This window comes from Lepisosteus platostomus, chromosome 11 (assembly GCF_059453375.1).
Source record: "Lepisosteus platostomus isolate fLepPlt1 chromosome 11, fLepPlt1.hap1, whole genome shotgun sequence".
NCBI classification, from domain to species: Eukaryota; Metazoa; Chordata; class Actinopteri; order Semionotiformes; family Lepisosteidae; genus Lepisosteus; species Lepisosteus platostomus.
The window spans coordinates 41,577,881-41,592,498 of record NC_142621.1 but is presented as its reverse complement, the minus strand read 5'-3'; the positions used below and the strand labels follow the sequence as shown (position 1 = coordinate 41,592,498).

The following is a 14,618-nucleotide window of genomic DNA, read 5'->3' as shown; positions in this document are numbered from 1 at the left end:
CATTCTGAAAACTTTTGAGACACCAAAAGCGTACATTTCTCCAAAACACAATGATGTAGTATTATAAGCAGTATTATTAATAACGATCATGATGCTCAAGTTTTATAATCAGCTATTATATCCATATATAATTATCATTTAACTCAGATACCTTTTTGACAAATTAAGTGTTGGAGTTATACAGAATTCATTATAAAATATGAATTTTAAATATATATTTTAATGCATATTCCTGCATATTGTATTAATTTATTAGCACTGTACACATTAATCATGTGACAGACGCTGGGGCTCAAGGGATCTGACCACAAAAAACTCACAAGGATTTCCAAAGCATATTGAAGGATTCTTTATAGGAAAAACCCACAAACAGACTGCTCCTGAAAACCCAACTATCACTGCACATGCTCGTTATATAGTAAACAACCCAAACAATTCCCTCAAGTGGGAATGAAAAATTATCACCTATAATCAATTATCTAATTATTAAATCTTCACCCAGTGTGTCCATTAACAGTAACGGAGGGCTTTAACAGTCCAAAGTGGCAGGTCTGCTGTAAATGAGTCTTTCATGGACCTGCCTACCATTATATATTAATCATGTAATAAATGTTAAACGATTAAAAACATGAAAAACTCAAATTTACTTTAAACAGCAGTTACAAATCCTGTGTAAGACACAGTTTGTGATGTACACTTAACTTGTTAGGAAAATATCGATAGTAACATAAAGCAGGTACAGAATTGAAAGACAAATAGTTAAGACTTACAGTACACTATTAGTGTATCAATAGATATTTCAAAAGAAAACAAATGCTAAAAAAAATCAATAGGCTTGAAAATAGTCACCTATTATCGTTTTACATTCTCCAGTGTTTTCAAAAGCTTTTCAAACAAGATTAGCTTTCGGAATCTAGTCAATGCAGCCTACTGTTTTCGGAAAACTAACAAAGGGGCAAGACAAAGGGCTTGTTTGATTGGAAACATGAAGTGATTGGAGTAAGAGAATAAAGGGTCCCTTCATTGGAGCTCTGTGTGTTTTTCCTGCTGCTACAGTGACAAACAGACTTGTTCTTATTGGAAAAATTAACAGCTTCACTCCACACAGCACTCAATAATGTCACAGATCCTGCAGAACAATAGCCATTGTCCTGCAAGCCAGCCCATGCCCTTGGAAAGGTACAGTAGGCAGGGTAATGGCCAGGCTGGGTACAGAATGGGAGGCATTGTCCTTCTAATTCTATAAGCCACAAGTACATAGTCTAACATTGAGTTGCTATTGCTTAATATATTTATTCGTTTCAAAAGTTATTTGTGGTGAAACATATATTACTTAAAATGAATCACAATACCAAAATACATGTAAATATTTAGTACATATAATAATAAATATTGCCCATAAGCTCCTTTTAGTATAGCTTACTATTAGGATTCTATATGGGGCATCATGGTTGTGCAGTGCTTAGTATTGTTGCCCTGCAGAGCTAGGGACATGTGTTCAATTTTGGACCCGGGGAGCTGTCTGTGTGGAGTTTGCATGCTCTCCCTGTGTTCGCCTGGGTTTCCTCCCACAGTCCAAAGACACACTGGTGTGTTAATTGGCTTCCAGGAAAACTGGCCCTGGCATGAGTGTGTGCATGGTTGTGTCTGCCCTGTGAATGACTGGTGTGCCATCCAGAGTGTACCCTGCCTTGTGCCCATTGCTTGCCAAGATAGGCTAGCTCCCTCTGCAACCCTGAATTGGATGAAGAAAACGTATTTTAAACAGCGTCATCCATATTTTTATAATGAGGATAAGCATATATTAATGTATTGAGAAAGGTTGACGGTAGTATGGGTAATATATGTGAGGATTGAGAGAATGCCCCTCCTTAATGTGCGCTCCTGCACATCTATAATAAGGCGTCATCCACCCATCCATTTGTCAACTGCTTCTTCTAACTCAGAAGCAATGAGGAAGCCAGAACCTATCTTGGCAAGTAACAGGTGGGAGAAAACTAAAGCACCTGAAAGAAACTTGTGCAAACATGGGGAGAACATACAAGCTCCACAAAGATAGCACCTCAGGCCTAGAACTGAACTCAGGGCTCCAGCACTGTGAGGCAGGATTGCTAATTAGGCTTTAATATTACTTTTTAACCAATTGCTGGTTTCTATTGTATCTAAAAAAGGAATGTGTTATTAATTGTTACTTAGTTCTGTGATTTGAATATCTACTGAATGATATGTTTGCATACCTCTGTAAAGAGGTGTACTATATTCTAATATAACACAAGGGATTATTAGGGTGGTGTTCTTTGTTAAGTTGGGCACCAGGTACACTACAGAACAGTTGCCGAGTAGAACAAATTTTCCCAAACCTGATGTTACACTGCACCTTTATTTTATCTTTGCCGTGTAAGGTCAATTGGAAGCTAGTACTCAATCTCAATCAATTAGTGTCGAGTATGATAAAAACAACAAAAGTTACGCATATTCTTACTGCGAGAAATCAAATAATCAAAACCAAGGATTTTTTGCAGACATTTACTTTTTCTACTGTATATAAGGCTGTTAATAAAAGAAGAGTCATGGCACTGTATATCATTGTGACCATGTTGCCAGTGCATTTTTCTTTGACTCAGGATCATCCTATTCTTGCATATGCAAATACCCAAAATCCGATCAACAATGTGCATGTATAAAATTGTTCAACCACAGTATCGTCGACTTCTCTAACATTTTGTAAGCTTCTGAAACAACAACATTTTCATCACTCAGACTGCCAGACACAAGAGAAGAGATTCTGTTCCCTTTATCTTACACTGGGAAAAAAGGCTGTTCAGCCTAATATTTCGCTTTCTACTCCATCAGTGACGGGCTGCCATTTGCAAACTGCTCCTGATAAATACAAAGATTAGCTGGCACCTTAATAATAGGATTTTGTAAGGCAGCAATTGTTATATCTCTGTAGTTTCTGACACTGAAATTACCATCTTTAGCAGCTATCAGTACTGGAATCACTTTGAAGCTGCAGATGAGTTGATTTCAATCTACTTAACCAAAACATAAGACAAAGTCTCATAGGTTGTAGTTTAGCAATAATAATTAATGATAAGGCTTTGCTTTAAACAGAAAGGAAAATGTATGTTTTCTGTGCAGTGTATGTCAATCTATGCAACAAACTATATTACTGCAGTTTGAATATTGCTACATGATTCACCATTTTTTGTTAAAGTTAGATTTGAGTTAGTTTGACATTTCTTTACCTGTAACAGAAATACTCACTATGTTTGTGTGATTTTTTGTCAGGTTTCCTCACACCTTCCAGACTGGCTAGGTTAATAGATTGCTGTTTATTGCCCCTGTGTGCTGGTCCCATCCACGGTATAGACCCACCATATGTCCTGTGCAACCACAATACTCACTGGGTTGCCACAATCCTTACCTTTAGTAGGGTACTTTCTGGGAACAGGAGGATGAATGGATTGCATAGATGAAACCAGCTCTTACAGGGGTTTACTAACAAACACAGCATATGAAAGTGAACTATGAAATGGCGAACTTAAAAATATTAACCAACGAGAATTTAAAAAGAATCTTTATTAAAAAGGAAAGAAAACCTTGTTTAGCCAAACTAAATAAGTTAATTAATGGAATAAAATAACGTTTATTGCAGTACTGGGAGTGTCAGTTTCAGGGCTAAAAGAGATTGCCTACATGTTCAGTAAAAATGTACAATTGCAACAGTAATCCAAGGTTTTATTCAGGAAAATCAATATTAAGGCTGGTGTTCTGAAGGAGGAAAGAGGAAGAAAAGGAGAGGGAGAGAAGAACAAAAACACTACGTGAAGTGAAGGATATAACAGCAAGAGCAGTACTTAAACATAGCAATAAAAGAAACCGCAAACCTGAAAGATAAAGACTGAATGTGCAGTGTGAGCAAAACCATACTGGTTTATTATTAAAACTATGCTTGTAATGACATAAGACAGAATCCAAGACAATAGAGCAGCTCTAACCACAGCTCCCTGATGAACCTGGGGCCTGCAGGCAATATCACTTCACTCTGCTAAAACACTCTGCAGGGTTCTTACCTGTGTGTGTGGGAAACACAACCTGAAGTTCCAAACAAAAGGTGATGCATTGCACTAAAGTTGCCCATATACAGTACTAGTACAAAAAAAACCAAAAAGGTTAAAAAAGCAGTGGTCAACTTCATTAACTGAAGCCTATGGCTAGTTTTATTGTATTAATTTATCGAAAATACTGAGGCAGCCTAGTTTAATTAACCTTCTGTTATATAAGTATTGTTATTTTCTTTGTTTCTGAAATTATTAGAAAACCTGTTCAAAAGAAGAAATGAAGAAACTAGGATTTCTGCAACATAGGACAAAACCCCACAAGTAAACTAGTTGCAATCACAACACTTAACACTGCACGCTGCATTGCTGGTAGATACAGTATAACTGCACAAGAGCTAGATATAAGTTTTGCTGACTGTATACAGGCACACCCAGAAACCCAGTACTACTGTGGTCTTCAGACCCTTTACCAGTGTACCAGCCCCTGAACATTTTGCACCTCCACTGAACTTGCCCTGAAAGCCCTTTCTCTCACATGAATAACAGTACTTCATGGAAAGAAGAGAGACTGAAGAAGAGAGAGAGGAGCAAGAGACATCAAAGACACAGAGAAAGAGGCAGAAGCACATAGTGGTTAAAGAGACGTACTGAAATATTGTTTCACTGCATGAATTTGGAAGCTTTTTTGTTTTGCCATCCCCAAATATATAATTTTGGTCTCCACAAAATTGTGCATTTGGCTTTTCTTGTAGGAAAAAGAAACAAAACACGATATACTAGCAAAAGATAACAAAATACAATTCAACATAATTCATTCATTCGAGTGTAAAAAACATTGACAAGATCATGCACACATAATATCCCCATAACATTAAATTATTCAATGATATTGTTCAAGAAGGGCTGATACTCATTTTCTCTCGCTATTACAGGAAATAAATGGAAAATTGAAGAAAAGGCCAAACCTCATTGTTTACTTACTCAAAGAGGATTTTTTTCCAATTTCTCAGTTAAGACAACAGTATTTTGTTAACTGCCGTGGCTCATTTAGAAGCCATCATAACCTCATGTGTAGATTTTAAAACACAACACAGTAGGTTAAAATGATAGCCTTCAGACTGAAAGATAAAAGTTCCAACATGTCTGTTTAACTGAGGGTCAATTCAATTACATTCACACTCAATTAACACTCAATTAGGCCCAATATGCCTTCTGTCTTACATGATGTCTGTGTACGTATTGCTAAACTGAAGCTATCATCAGATAAATGAAGTTGTATTAATGAAAAAGATCCCACGAACACAGAGAGAGAGAGAGAGAGAGAGTGCTTAAGGTTCTAAGTAGAAAGATGGCCTGTGATGAAAAATGGATTGTTTTTACTTTAAAAAAAAACAATAGAACTTTGGATCATCTTTCTTTAATGCCTGTTTTTCAAATCTATGGGCTGACTCATTTTGCTACAGTAACCTAACTGCCAAACAAGTCAGCATTCCAGAAAGAGAAAAAGGTCAGTTGTGGTTTTAGGGAGTAAACTTGCTACCTTTAGCCAAAAAGCCTTTTCTTGTCAGTAATCACTTGTTTTTTATTATTATTACAGAACTTTCACCCTATAGTTTTCAAGATCCCCATTTCCCTTTGTGCAAAATGCAAGTTTTGGATGCTCCTGATAGGTCCCAAACTTAAGTCTTCCACTCTTGATAGTTAATTAGTCAGAAGGAATGAAGGACACAGCAGCACCCGTGACAGTAACATGCTGTAAGTATTGACATGGTAAAAACATTATGCAATTGCTGTGCGGTGGCCACCCTACTGTTTTTACTTTTTCTCAAGTGTATCCAACTAAGGCTTTTCTTGGCTTTTCACAAGAGAGACAATATTATCCGTGTTATATTTTGAAACCGACCCAGATGTGGAGAAGGAAAAATAGTTTTAATACTTATTTACATATATGGTTTTGTATAAGGCACTTTGAGAAAGCAGCCAGTTCATAGACTGTTTTTTTTATAGACCATTCGTAGGCCCTACTGTACGGTTTGTCAGTTCTGCCCTCTCAGAGCTGAACTCTGAAAGACCCTCTGTTTCCTCAGCCTGTGAAGTGAGGCTTTTGTCGAGGAGTTTCTCTGCGCTAGCGTTACAGGAATGCACCCAGGAGTCACATTTGGCGTCCATTGTGAGCATGAGTCATTTCGATGTTATGGGCCATGTTTCAATGCTCTAACTCCCTATAAACGCTCAAGGGAATTAACAGTGTGTAACATTGGTCAAATCTCAGCTTTCTGGACAAGATTTACTGGCACTTCAATGCACTGTCTGCTCCTCCTAAGCATGACAGAATGAATACAGATACATTATGAAATTTACATGAAGTAACAAAACAGCTACACACAGGTTATTAGAATATTTTTATTCTTCAGAAATATGGCCAATAAATTATTTTCACCAGCAATGAAAAAGTGAACACTTCACAAACCTATGGAAGATAATTAAATTAATTTAAAAAACCCAAGTAATTAATTCCAACACCATCTTAATTCTCCACATTCTTTTCTCAAAAATATACAGTACAGAGCAAGCCACAGTATCTACAAGGGCACTTCCAGGGTGACATGAGAATTAAAACAGGAAGCAACACAATCAAAACTTTGGTCCAATATCTGCCTCTGTGGGCAGGTTAAGCCTAAGCAGTTCATCAAAGCAATTTACTTGATATTGATGACATCAGCAAGATGAAGAGGGTTTTGTCAGAAAGAGTAATGAGCATTATGCACCTGTATTGTTTGCTTGAATCTTTTCAGTTATCCCCATGGCTTGTTCTGTGTCATTTCTACAGTGTAGCATAAATTAACACCTGGCCTATAAGCCACAACATGGACAACAAAACAGCACAGGTGGATATCTATATATCCTTGGGATGAGATTGTTGTGTCCTGTGCCTCTTATGCATTTTGCACAAGGTGCAACGAAGAAAATTGAAAATGAACCCTGTAAAAATAGTCTTAAAATGTTTCAGCAATTTTACACAACAATTTCATACCTCAATTTTAAAGTAACAGTCAATTACAACAAAATAATAATATTCTATGTAATATATATAACTGTAACACTGCTCAACAAAGTTAGTCCAGCAAGACTTCATAATACCTCGGTCTCAGGACACTAACAGTTTGCTGAAAGCAATGCTAACTCGAACAGTGCACACATTTAGCAAAGGGAATTATTCTGTTTATATTGCTTTGCATTAGGTACCACACCTCCGGTGACAGACATTGTTTGGTGTGTAACTACATGGTTTGGCAGCTCGCCAACACTTTCTGTCAGCTCACACACCCTCCAGGGCACAAAGAAAAAGAGAAAGAAAAAAAATCACAACAAACCTTTAAATCCTTTATAAGCAGAAAATAATTATCGTGGCATGCAGCGAGGAAGCAGGGGTTTGTGTCTGAGACGATGTTATCTCTCAACTCTCCAATTTAAAGTAATCTGTGCTTGATGTAGGTGCTGCTACTCTGTGTAAAGCTCAGTTTGTAAAAAGTCATGCTATGCTTAAAAAAACTGCTGCTTATTGTAGCTTCCTACCTTCTAATGAAAGTTTTTAGAAACAGAAAGAGATTTTTTCTTGGCGTGTTGGTGTACGTATTATGTAAGATTAAGAGAGCTGCAGGTCAAGTGGCTCATATGACATCTTTCAGACTTGAAAGTCCAATTCATGTTGCAGACATTGAACAGAGAGGTCTCAGGCAGGTCCACTGTACACTTCGATCTCCAAATTATCAAACAATCCAGTCCATAAAAAGATCAAGCACAGCTGTCCAGTGAAATTGGATAGCAGCAAGTAAGTTACCTTAGTGTACAGAACAGTCTTATGTTTCATAAAATACAGTTGAGAAAAAAAGGATGCTTGTGGTAAGACAGTTTGAGAAATCTCTTCCAAAGAATTATCACTGAGGCTGAGTTGTGTTAGAAACTCAAGATGGTATCACACTTTTCCTTTTACACAAAGGATGAGCTACTCCAGCTGCCAACAGTCAGCTTTCCAGAATTTATAAGATAATTTCCCATGACCAACTGATTAAGACTAACAAAAACAGGTGATTTCACTTCTTGCCCAAATAATTAGATTGATTACATAATTCAAGGCCAGGAGAAGAATAAAGACCAGAGAACCCTGCGGTGACCCTCTGGGACTGTTATTCCAGATCCATACAAAATATGGATCAAAGGAGGTTGCAATGGCTGAAAAATTCACACCAGCACAAATCAGTGTCTTCAAAAGTCTTGCTGAGGCCCACAAATGTACCTTTCTTTGTATCCATTCACTGTTGTGAAAAGCAATGGCATTGCTAGAAAATACAGAATTATGCCAGGAATCAGCAGAGCAGTTAACTGCTATGATTTGCAATGGTTCATAAGAAAAACTAACAGATAAGAAAATGAAGTTTGAGTAACCAGAATCCAGAATCATGTCGGGGGCAACGACGACAAATATTAACAACAAACCATTTCTGGACAATCCTGGAATCGAATCGGCGGTCAGTGCAACTGTTTTAGAAAAACGATGGCTTTAAAATTGCAAATGGCATAAGGGCATCCTGTATATTTATTGGAAGAAATACTCTGTCTGAAACCAAATTTGGCTGCAGATGTCTTTACATGTGGAAGAAAAGAATTATTTGCAATTTTGGATTTCTAACTAATTGCATTGCCTACTCTTTTACATTGTTACATAAAAATAAATAAAATACATTTCAGCTTCTTAATTTCCAATTTCCTCAGTAAACATGACATGAAAGACTTAATTAAAAAATATGACAATTTGTCCCTTTTATTAAGGATGGACGCAACATTCCATGATCTGGCAGCAGTGTGAAAGCACGTCAGCTCAACCCGACATCGAGTGACATCATCACAACGAAGCCAAAGATGGAGGTCCAGGAGGCCAGCTTCCCATTTCCACTGCAAGACACACCCACACAGTCACTGAAGGCACAGGAGCCAACACTACACTTGCCACGTTCACATGAACTCTCTAGGACTCATTTCTGAAGGTCACACCAGCACATACAAAGGGCTTACTGTAGAAAAATGGCGTTTTGGGAGCTTAAAAGAATCATTAAAAAAAAAAGCATTCCTAAAGAGCTACGTTTGGATCTGGTGCTATTTTCTCTTCAACACAAAAATCAAAGTTAAAGTACGAAAAGACAAAGTGCCTTTATAAGCAGCAGGTTTGCAGATCGAAGATTACAGAGAATTAGTGACATTTTGTAAGTGCTTTTAAGCTGGAAAAAAAGTTATAAAAATAATAGAGCTTTGAAAGAACTTTTGTAATACTGTACACAGAACTAGATGTACATGAGTCTGGAACACAATGGTGTAACCTGGCAGCACGCCATTCCTTATACCTGTTTATTTATTTAATTTAATGTTTTTGATGTAGAGACCTGTCAGTTCATGGTTTTGTTGCACTTGGCAAGTATGGCTTTGACATAGACATTTTACCATCATAAAAGACAACTCAGAAAAAACAAAGAGAACAGAGAGACGCTAAGAAATCTGCCTAAAATTTTCATTAGCTTCTTTGAGTTGTCTCTGTAAATTGTCACTGTTGTGTGTGTACAATGTGATAGGTGCGTACCTGCCTTGTGCTCAGTGTCTGCCAAATATGGCCCAGGCCCACTGCAACTTGTGAATAGTGCATATATGAATCTTTTCAGTTGTATCTGTATACTTGCCTATTTCCATTTTAAATATGCAATGTTTAAGAAAAACCTAAATTTTTGGTTGAGTTGTATTACAAAACAATACGTAGTGTTTTAAGCACTTTTAAATAACTGTTTCCTGCTACATGTTCTCAGATCTTCTGAAAAGGCACAAGCAGGATTCAGTTTATTGCAGTGAAATGCAGTTCAGTTTTATTTCTATTTAAGCACTCTATTAAGTGATGCTGCAGGTTAATTTGTGTTTATGTTTACTGCTGGGTTGCCACATCATGGGAGCACATTAGTCACATTCATTCCAGGCTCAGCCTGCTGTGCTGGGAGTCCTAGCACTCACTTGACTTGCGCCTCCGGAATGATGTCATCCATCACCACATAGACCATGGCTCCTGCAGCAAACGCAAGAGCATAGGGCAACAGTGGCTCAGCCAGCACCACTGCACAAGCCCCCAGCACTCCGGCGATGGGCTCTACCATCCCACTCAGTTGGCCGTACCTACAGGAGCAAACCATTTAGCATGACGAGGATTGGCATACACACTGAGGATTGATGGGCAGGGGCAAGGCACTAAAATTATGGGGATTTTTTTTCTCTTTTATTTGTAGGGGAACATCATTTATTGAATTCAAATGGGAAATCATGAACACAAAGTTTGGAATCACCAACTACATGGGGAGAACCTTCAGAAGTGCCTTTGAGCATAATAAATAAATGCTATTTGGCTGAGGTGCAGTGCTCTGCAGTTGACATAAAAACTATTCAAACAGCTTTTCTGATGTATTTAAGAAACAGCGATTGGCCAAAAGGTTTAAGAAAAAAAGAAAAGTAGCCTCACTTACTCACAATAAAATTACTCCCCTAAAACTGCTTTAGTGACTTCATGGTGGTCTGATAAGTGTTTCCAGTATGTTTTAGACACCAAAGATAGTGCTAAGTAATGCTACAATCAACTGTCATGAGCACTAAGAGGCCAGACATGCTGGTATCGCCTTAAGAAAAGCTGCGGGTGCAAAGATTTGGAAATATCATTGGGTCTTTTGAAAAAGATTGAGTAGACAGGGACAGACGGGAGAGAAGAAAGCTGACAATAGCAGAGATAAGATAACATGAAAGAAGCATCCCTTCCACACAGTGGAACGGATGATAACACTTGCTAACAAAAAGGAAGTCTTCAGGCTTTTATTATTAATAATTAATAATAATTGCTTACACTTATATAGCGCTTTTCTGGACACTCCACTCAGAGCGCTTTACAGGTAATGGGGACTCCCCTCCACCACCACCAATGTGCAGCATCCACCTGGATGATGCGACGGCAGCCATAGTGCGCCAGAACGCTCACCACACATCAGCTATCAGTGGGGAGGAGAGCAGAGTAATGTAGCCAATTCATAGAGGGGGATTATTAGGAGGCCATGATTGGTAAGGGCCAATGGGAAATTTGGCCCTACTCTTTTAGAGAAACACCCTGGGATTTTTAATGACCACAGAGAGTCAGGACCTCGGTTTTACGTCTCATCCGAAGGACGGCGCCTGTTTACAGTACAGTTTCCCCATCACTATACTGGGGCATTAGGACCCACATGGACCGCAGGGTGAGCGCCCCCTGCTGGCCCCACTAACACCTCTTCCAGCAGCAACCTTAGTTTTTTCCAGCAGGTCTCCCATCCAGGTACTGACCAGGCTCACACCTGCTTAGCTTCAGTGGGTTGCCAGTTGTGAGTTGCAGGGTGATATGGCTTTTCTTTCTCTTTTTCTGATTTCTTATGTTTATGAGGCACTAGCACGGGCAATAAACCACTCTCCACCCTAACTGTGATACAGATCTGTGTGCAGTTATTGGTCGGAGGTGACTAACTTTAATTAGAGGTTGCTGTTTGATTTCTTTTGCCTTCCCTGTTTTCCTTCCTCCTCTGCTTGTCCCGGATGTACAACTGACACAAAGTCAAAAGTCCACTGCCAACACATGCAGTACTTATGAGGATCTCAGGCATTGTAGAGAGCAACTCTTACAGCCTGTCCTTGGTGTGGAAGCTGGTGAGGCTCACGCAATGTGTCTCTGCTGCAATGGCTGGGTGACGGCTGCGAGAATATTTCCGTCCCTGTATTTTAGCAGGTATGGACTGCCAAATTGTAAAATATGGTGCATGAATACAATCAATGCAACAAAAAAAATAATCTTAGAAGGCTTTCAAGATAATGTGATGGTTCATATATTCTGCAAGAATCTGAAATAATTGCCCCCCAAGTCCTATTTGCTCAGAAGGATCACCATCACTGGTAGGTTGTGTAAGGGAACTGGTGTGTGGCCAAATTGCACTAGGTCCATCAGTTTTCCTGTGGGATGAGATCTGGGGACTGTTCTGGCTACGAATGTTGTGGGAAGTATAACTCATGCTCTTCCTCACACTAACCATACATTAGCCTGCTTGCCGGTGTTCGAGAGTAATCATTGGACTGGGGGTCCTAATATTGTACCTAGCAAAAGTATAGCCTGGTTCAGAGCCTTTACTTTTTTATTCAATATAAATACTGTACTATTCAAGCCCATCAAAGGCAGAGAAGTGTGAAAACTGAAGGCTGTTCAGATGGAATGAAACAACAACTTGATACTGCACATGTTTAGGTTAAACCATCCACTGCTTCCTATTACTCTCAATTAATACCTGGGAACTGAAAAGTGAAAAACAGCTCATGAGCCAGAAAAGATAGGGTATTGGTAAAGTGAAGAAAGGACAGTTTATCTTATTAAAAAATCCCTCACAAAGTTGGATGTCATGTCAGTTTTGCAGCCTCTCAAGCACTGATTTGTTGGAATTATTCAAGTTAATGCTAAACACAAATATAACCTTTTTCAGGCTGAACAAGCAATCCAGTTTTGGGGCAATTGAGTGGAAGAATACAAAAATTAACGTTGGATCACATTTTTGGAAGAAATATGGGTATAATTTTTGAGGACTCTTTTACTCAAAAAACTGTCTATAATTAAAAATCATACTGATGACAGCAATGTATGTGACAGACAGTTTGGCTTACACAGTGGTATATATTTACCAAAAAGCTCTCCACATGGGCTGTCCTGCTCCCCGCAGAGGAAGACTGACAGCAAGGCCCTCTGGGAAGTTCTGAATTCCGATACCAATAGCCAGATTTCTGAAACAAGCAAAAAAAAAAAAGACATATATGTAAACTCCTAATCCTACTTGTCTTAATCCCCTCTCAAAGATCAGTTTTTCACTCAAATGAAGTGTTTGGAGATAAATGTGAATCTTAAATACATTTTTTCCATGCTGAAAAGAGAAGAAAGAAAACAACGTTTCGGCCAAAACGTTGTGTTTTCTTTCTTCTCTTTTCAGCATGGAATAAACCTATTACTTATTCCTTTGCAGCCTACGCATGCTGACGTAGCTACCCACCTGAACTGTCTTAAATACATTATAAACTGGGGAAATTAACGGGGGCAAAAATCATAATTACAAGAAAACAGACTGCTTATTTACTATACCCTATCCTATGAAAGTTTACCTTGGTTAATTTCTTGTGGTATTTTATACACTTATATCATGGTTTCCACATGTCTTTACTATGCTTTACTTTATTGGACCCTGAGGACACAGCCATAACAAATATTTATAAAGATCGTTTACTACAATACACGACAGCTTGTTATTGGTCCAGTGTTACAAAGCATAATAAAGGCATTTTAACATTATACAGTAATGTATACAGTTAGCAGTCGCCAAGAGAAACTCCAGTGACATGCCAAGCACCTGCAGGCTGTAGTGATGTCAGTGAAAGGCCTGTCACTCCTCCAGTCAGAGCTACCTCTCTTGCCAGCATGTCAAATGATGAATAGCCTGCAGATGGGCAGACCTTGAGACACTCCTTATTTCAAAGGAGCTTTTCTCTGTGTGTCAGTCACTTCTGCGTACTGTATTTGCAGTTGATGCAACCTTAATAACAACTGGTGACTACATATTAAAAGAAAACCATTTTCCACAAAGGACATCACTCTAAAAACATTAAATACTTCAAGCAGGCCAGGTTTAAGACTTTGAACGAATGCTGGGAAACAAATGTAAGGCTAAAGCACTGATAAATGCAACTCTGAGGACTCTCATCATTGTACTGCAGAATTGGTCTCACTCTAGTAAATGCTTTGTTATGTAAATTCACCTACAGCGGTAGCTAATGCCATGAGACAGTGCTGAACATTTACAGGCAGGTCTTTTTACACTCAATGTCAAGCAACAGATTTCACATGCATTTTCTGAGCCCAACCAGAGGGTGTGTTGATCACCCCATGCCAAACCAAAGGAGTGCAGTCAATACTTCTGCCCTGGAACGGTCCACATCTTGGTGTGCATACTCAGCAAATAAATATGTTTAAACAGGAGGAATCCAAGAGCATGTAATGTCTCTGCCAAGCCCTGTGCAGACTAATGATAGTGCGTGTCAGTTAGGGTAGTTTCACATGGACAACATCAGACACAGGCAGTTCCTTCAAACAGTGAGATTTTTTTATGCTGTAGAATACCAAAAAATATTAACACAATGGCATTCTTCCTCAAAACCACATGCATGACTATTTAGAAAACAAATGGCTTCCAACACAATGAAAATACACGTAAATGCTCATCTGAGCTGCTCGTCTCCCCTTGTCATGTAATTTTGTGTGCACCCTGCTCCCTGTGTAGGGACACAGACCAATTATACTGGGAATTAGAACAGCAGTTGTGGTTTTGCTAACTTGGTGTCTCGCCATCCCTGCTGTGGGTGCAATTATTCCACTCTGTATCGTGACAACTTCAACCACAGCAGTTAATCTGGAAAGTGAAG

The 14,618-nt window shown here is 38.7% G+C and overlaps 1 protein-coding gene across 5 annotated transcripts in view; it reads right to left on the bottom strand.

Moving 5' to 3' along the window:
• Positions 1–6,453: 6,453 nt before the first annotated feature.
• The window catches only part of slc39a11 (solute carrier family 39, member 11), a 185,976-nt gene continuing 177,811 nt past the window's right edge, over positions 6,454–14,618 (bottom strand). For all 5 annotated transcript variants that reach the window (XM_088599740.1, XM_088599741.1, XM_088599742.1 and 2 more), the window contains 3 exons: positions 12,834–12,932; positions 10,116–10,274; positions 6,454–9,017 (listed from right to left, as the gene is read on the bottom strand). In XM_088599740.1, coding sequence (XP_088455866.1) covers positions 8,939–9,017; positions 10,116–10,274; positions 12,834–12,932 — 337 coding nt within the window. In that variant the 3' untranslated portion in view covers positions 6,454–8,938. The remainder of the gene's footprint in view (positions 9,018–10,115; positions 10,275–12,833; positions 12,933–14,618) is intronic.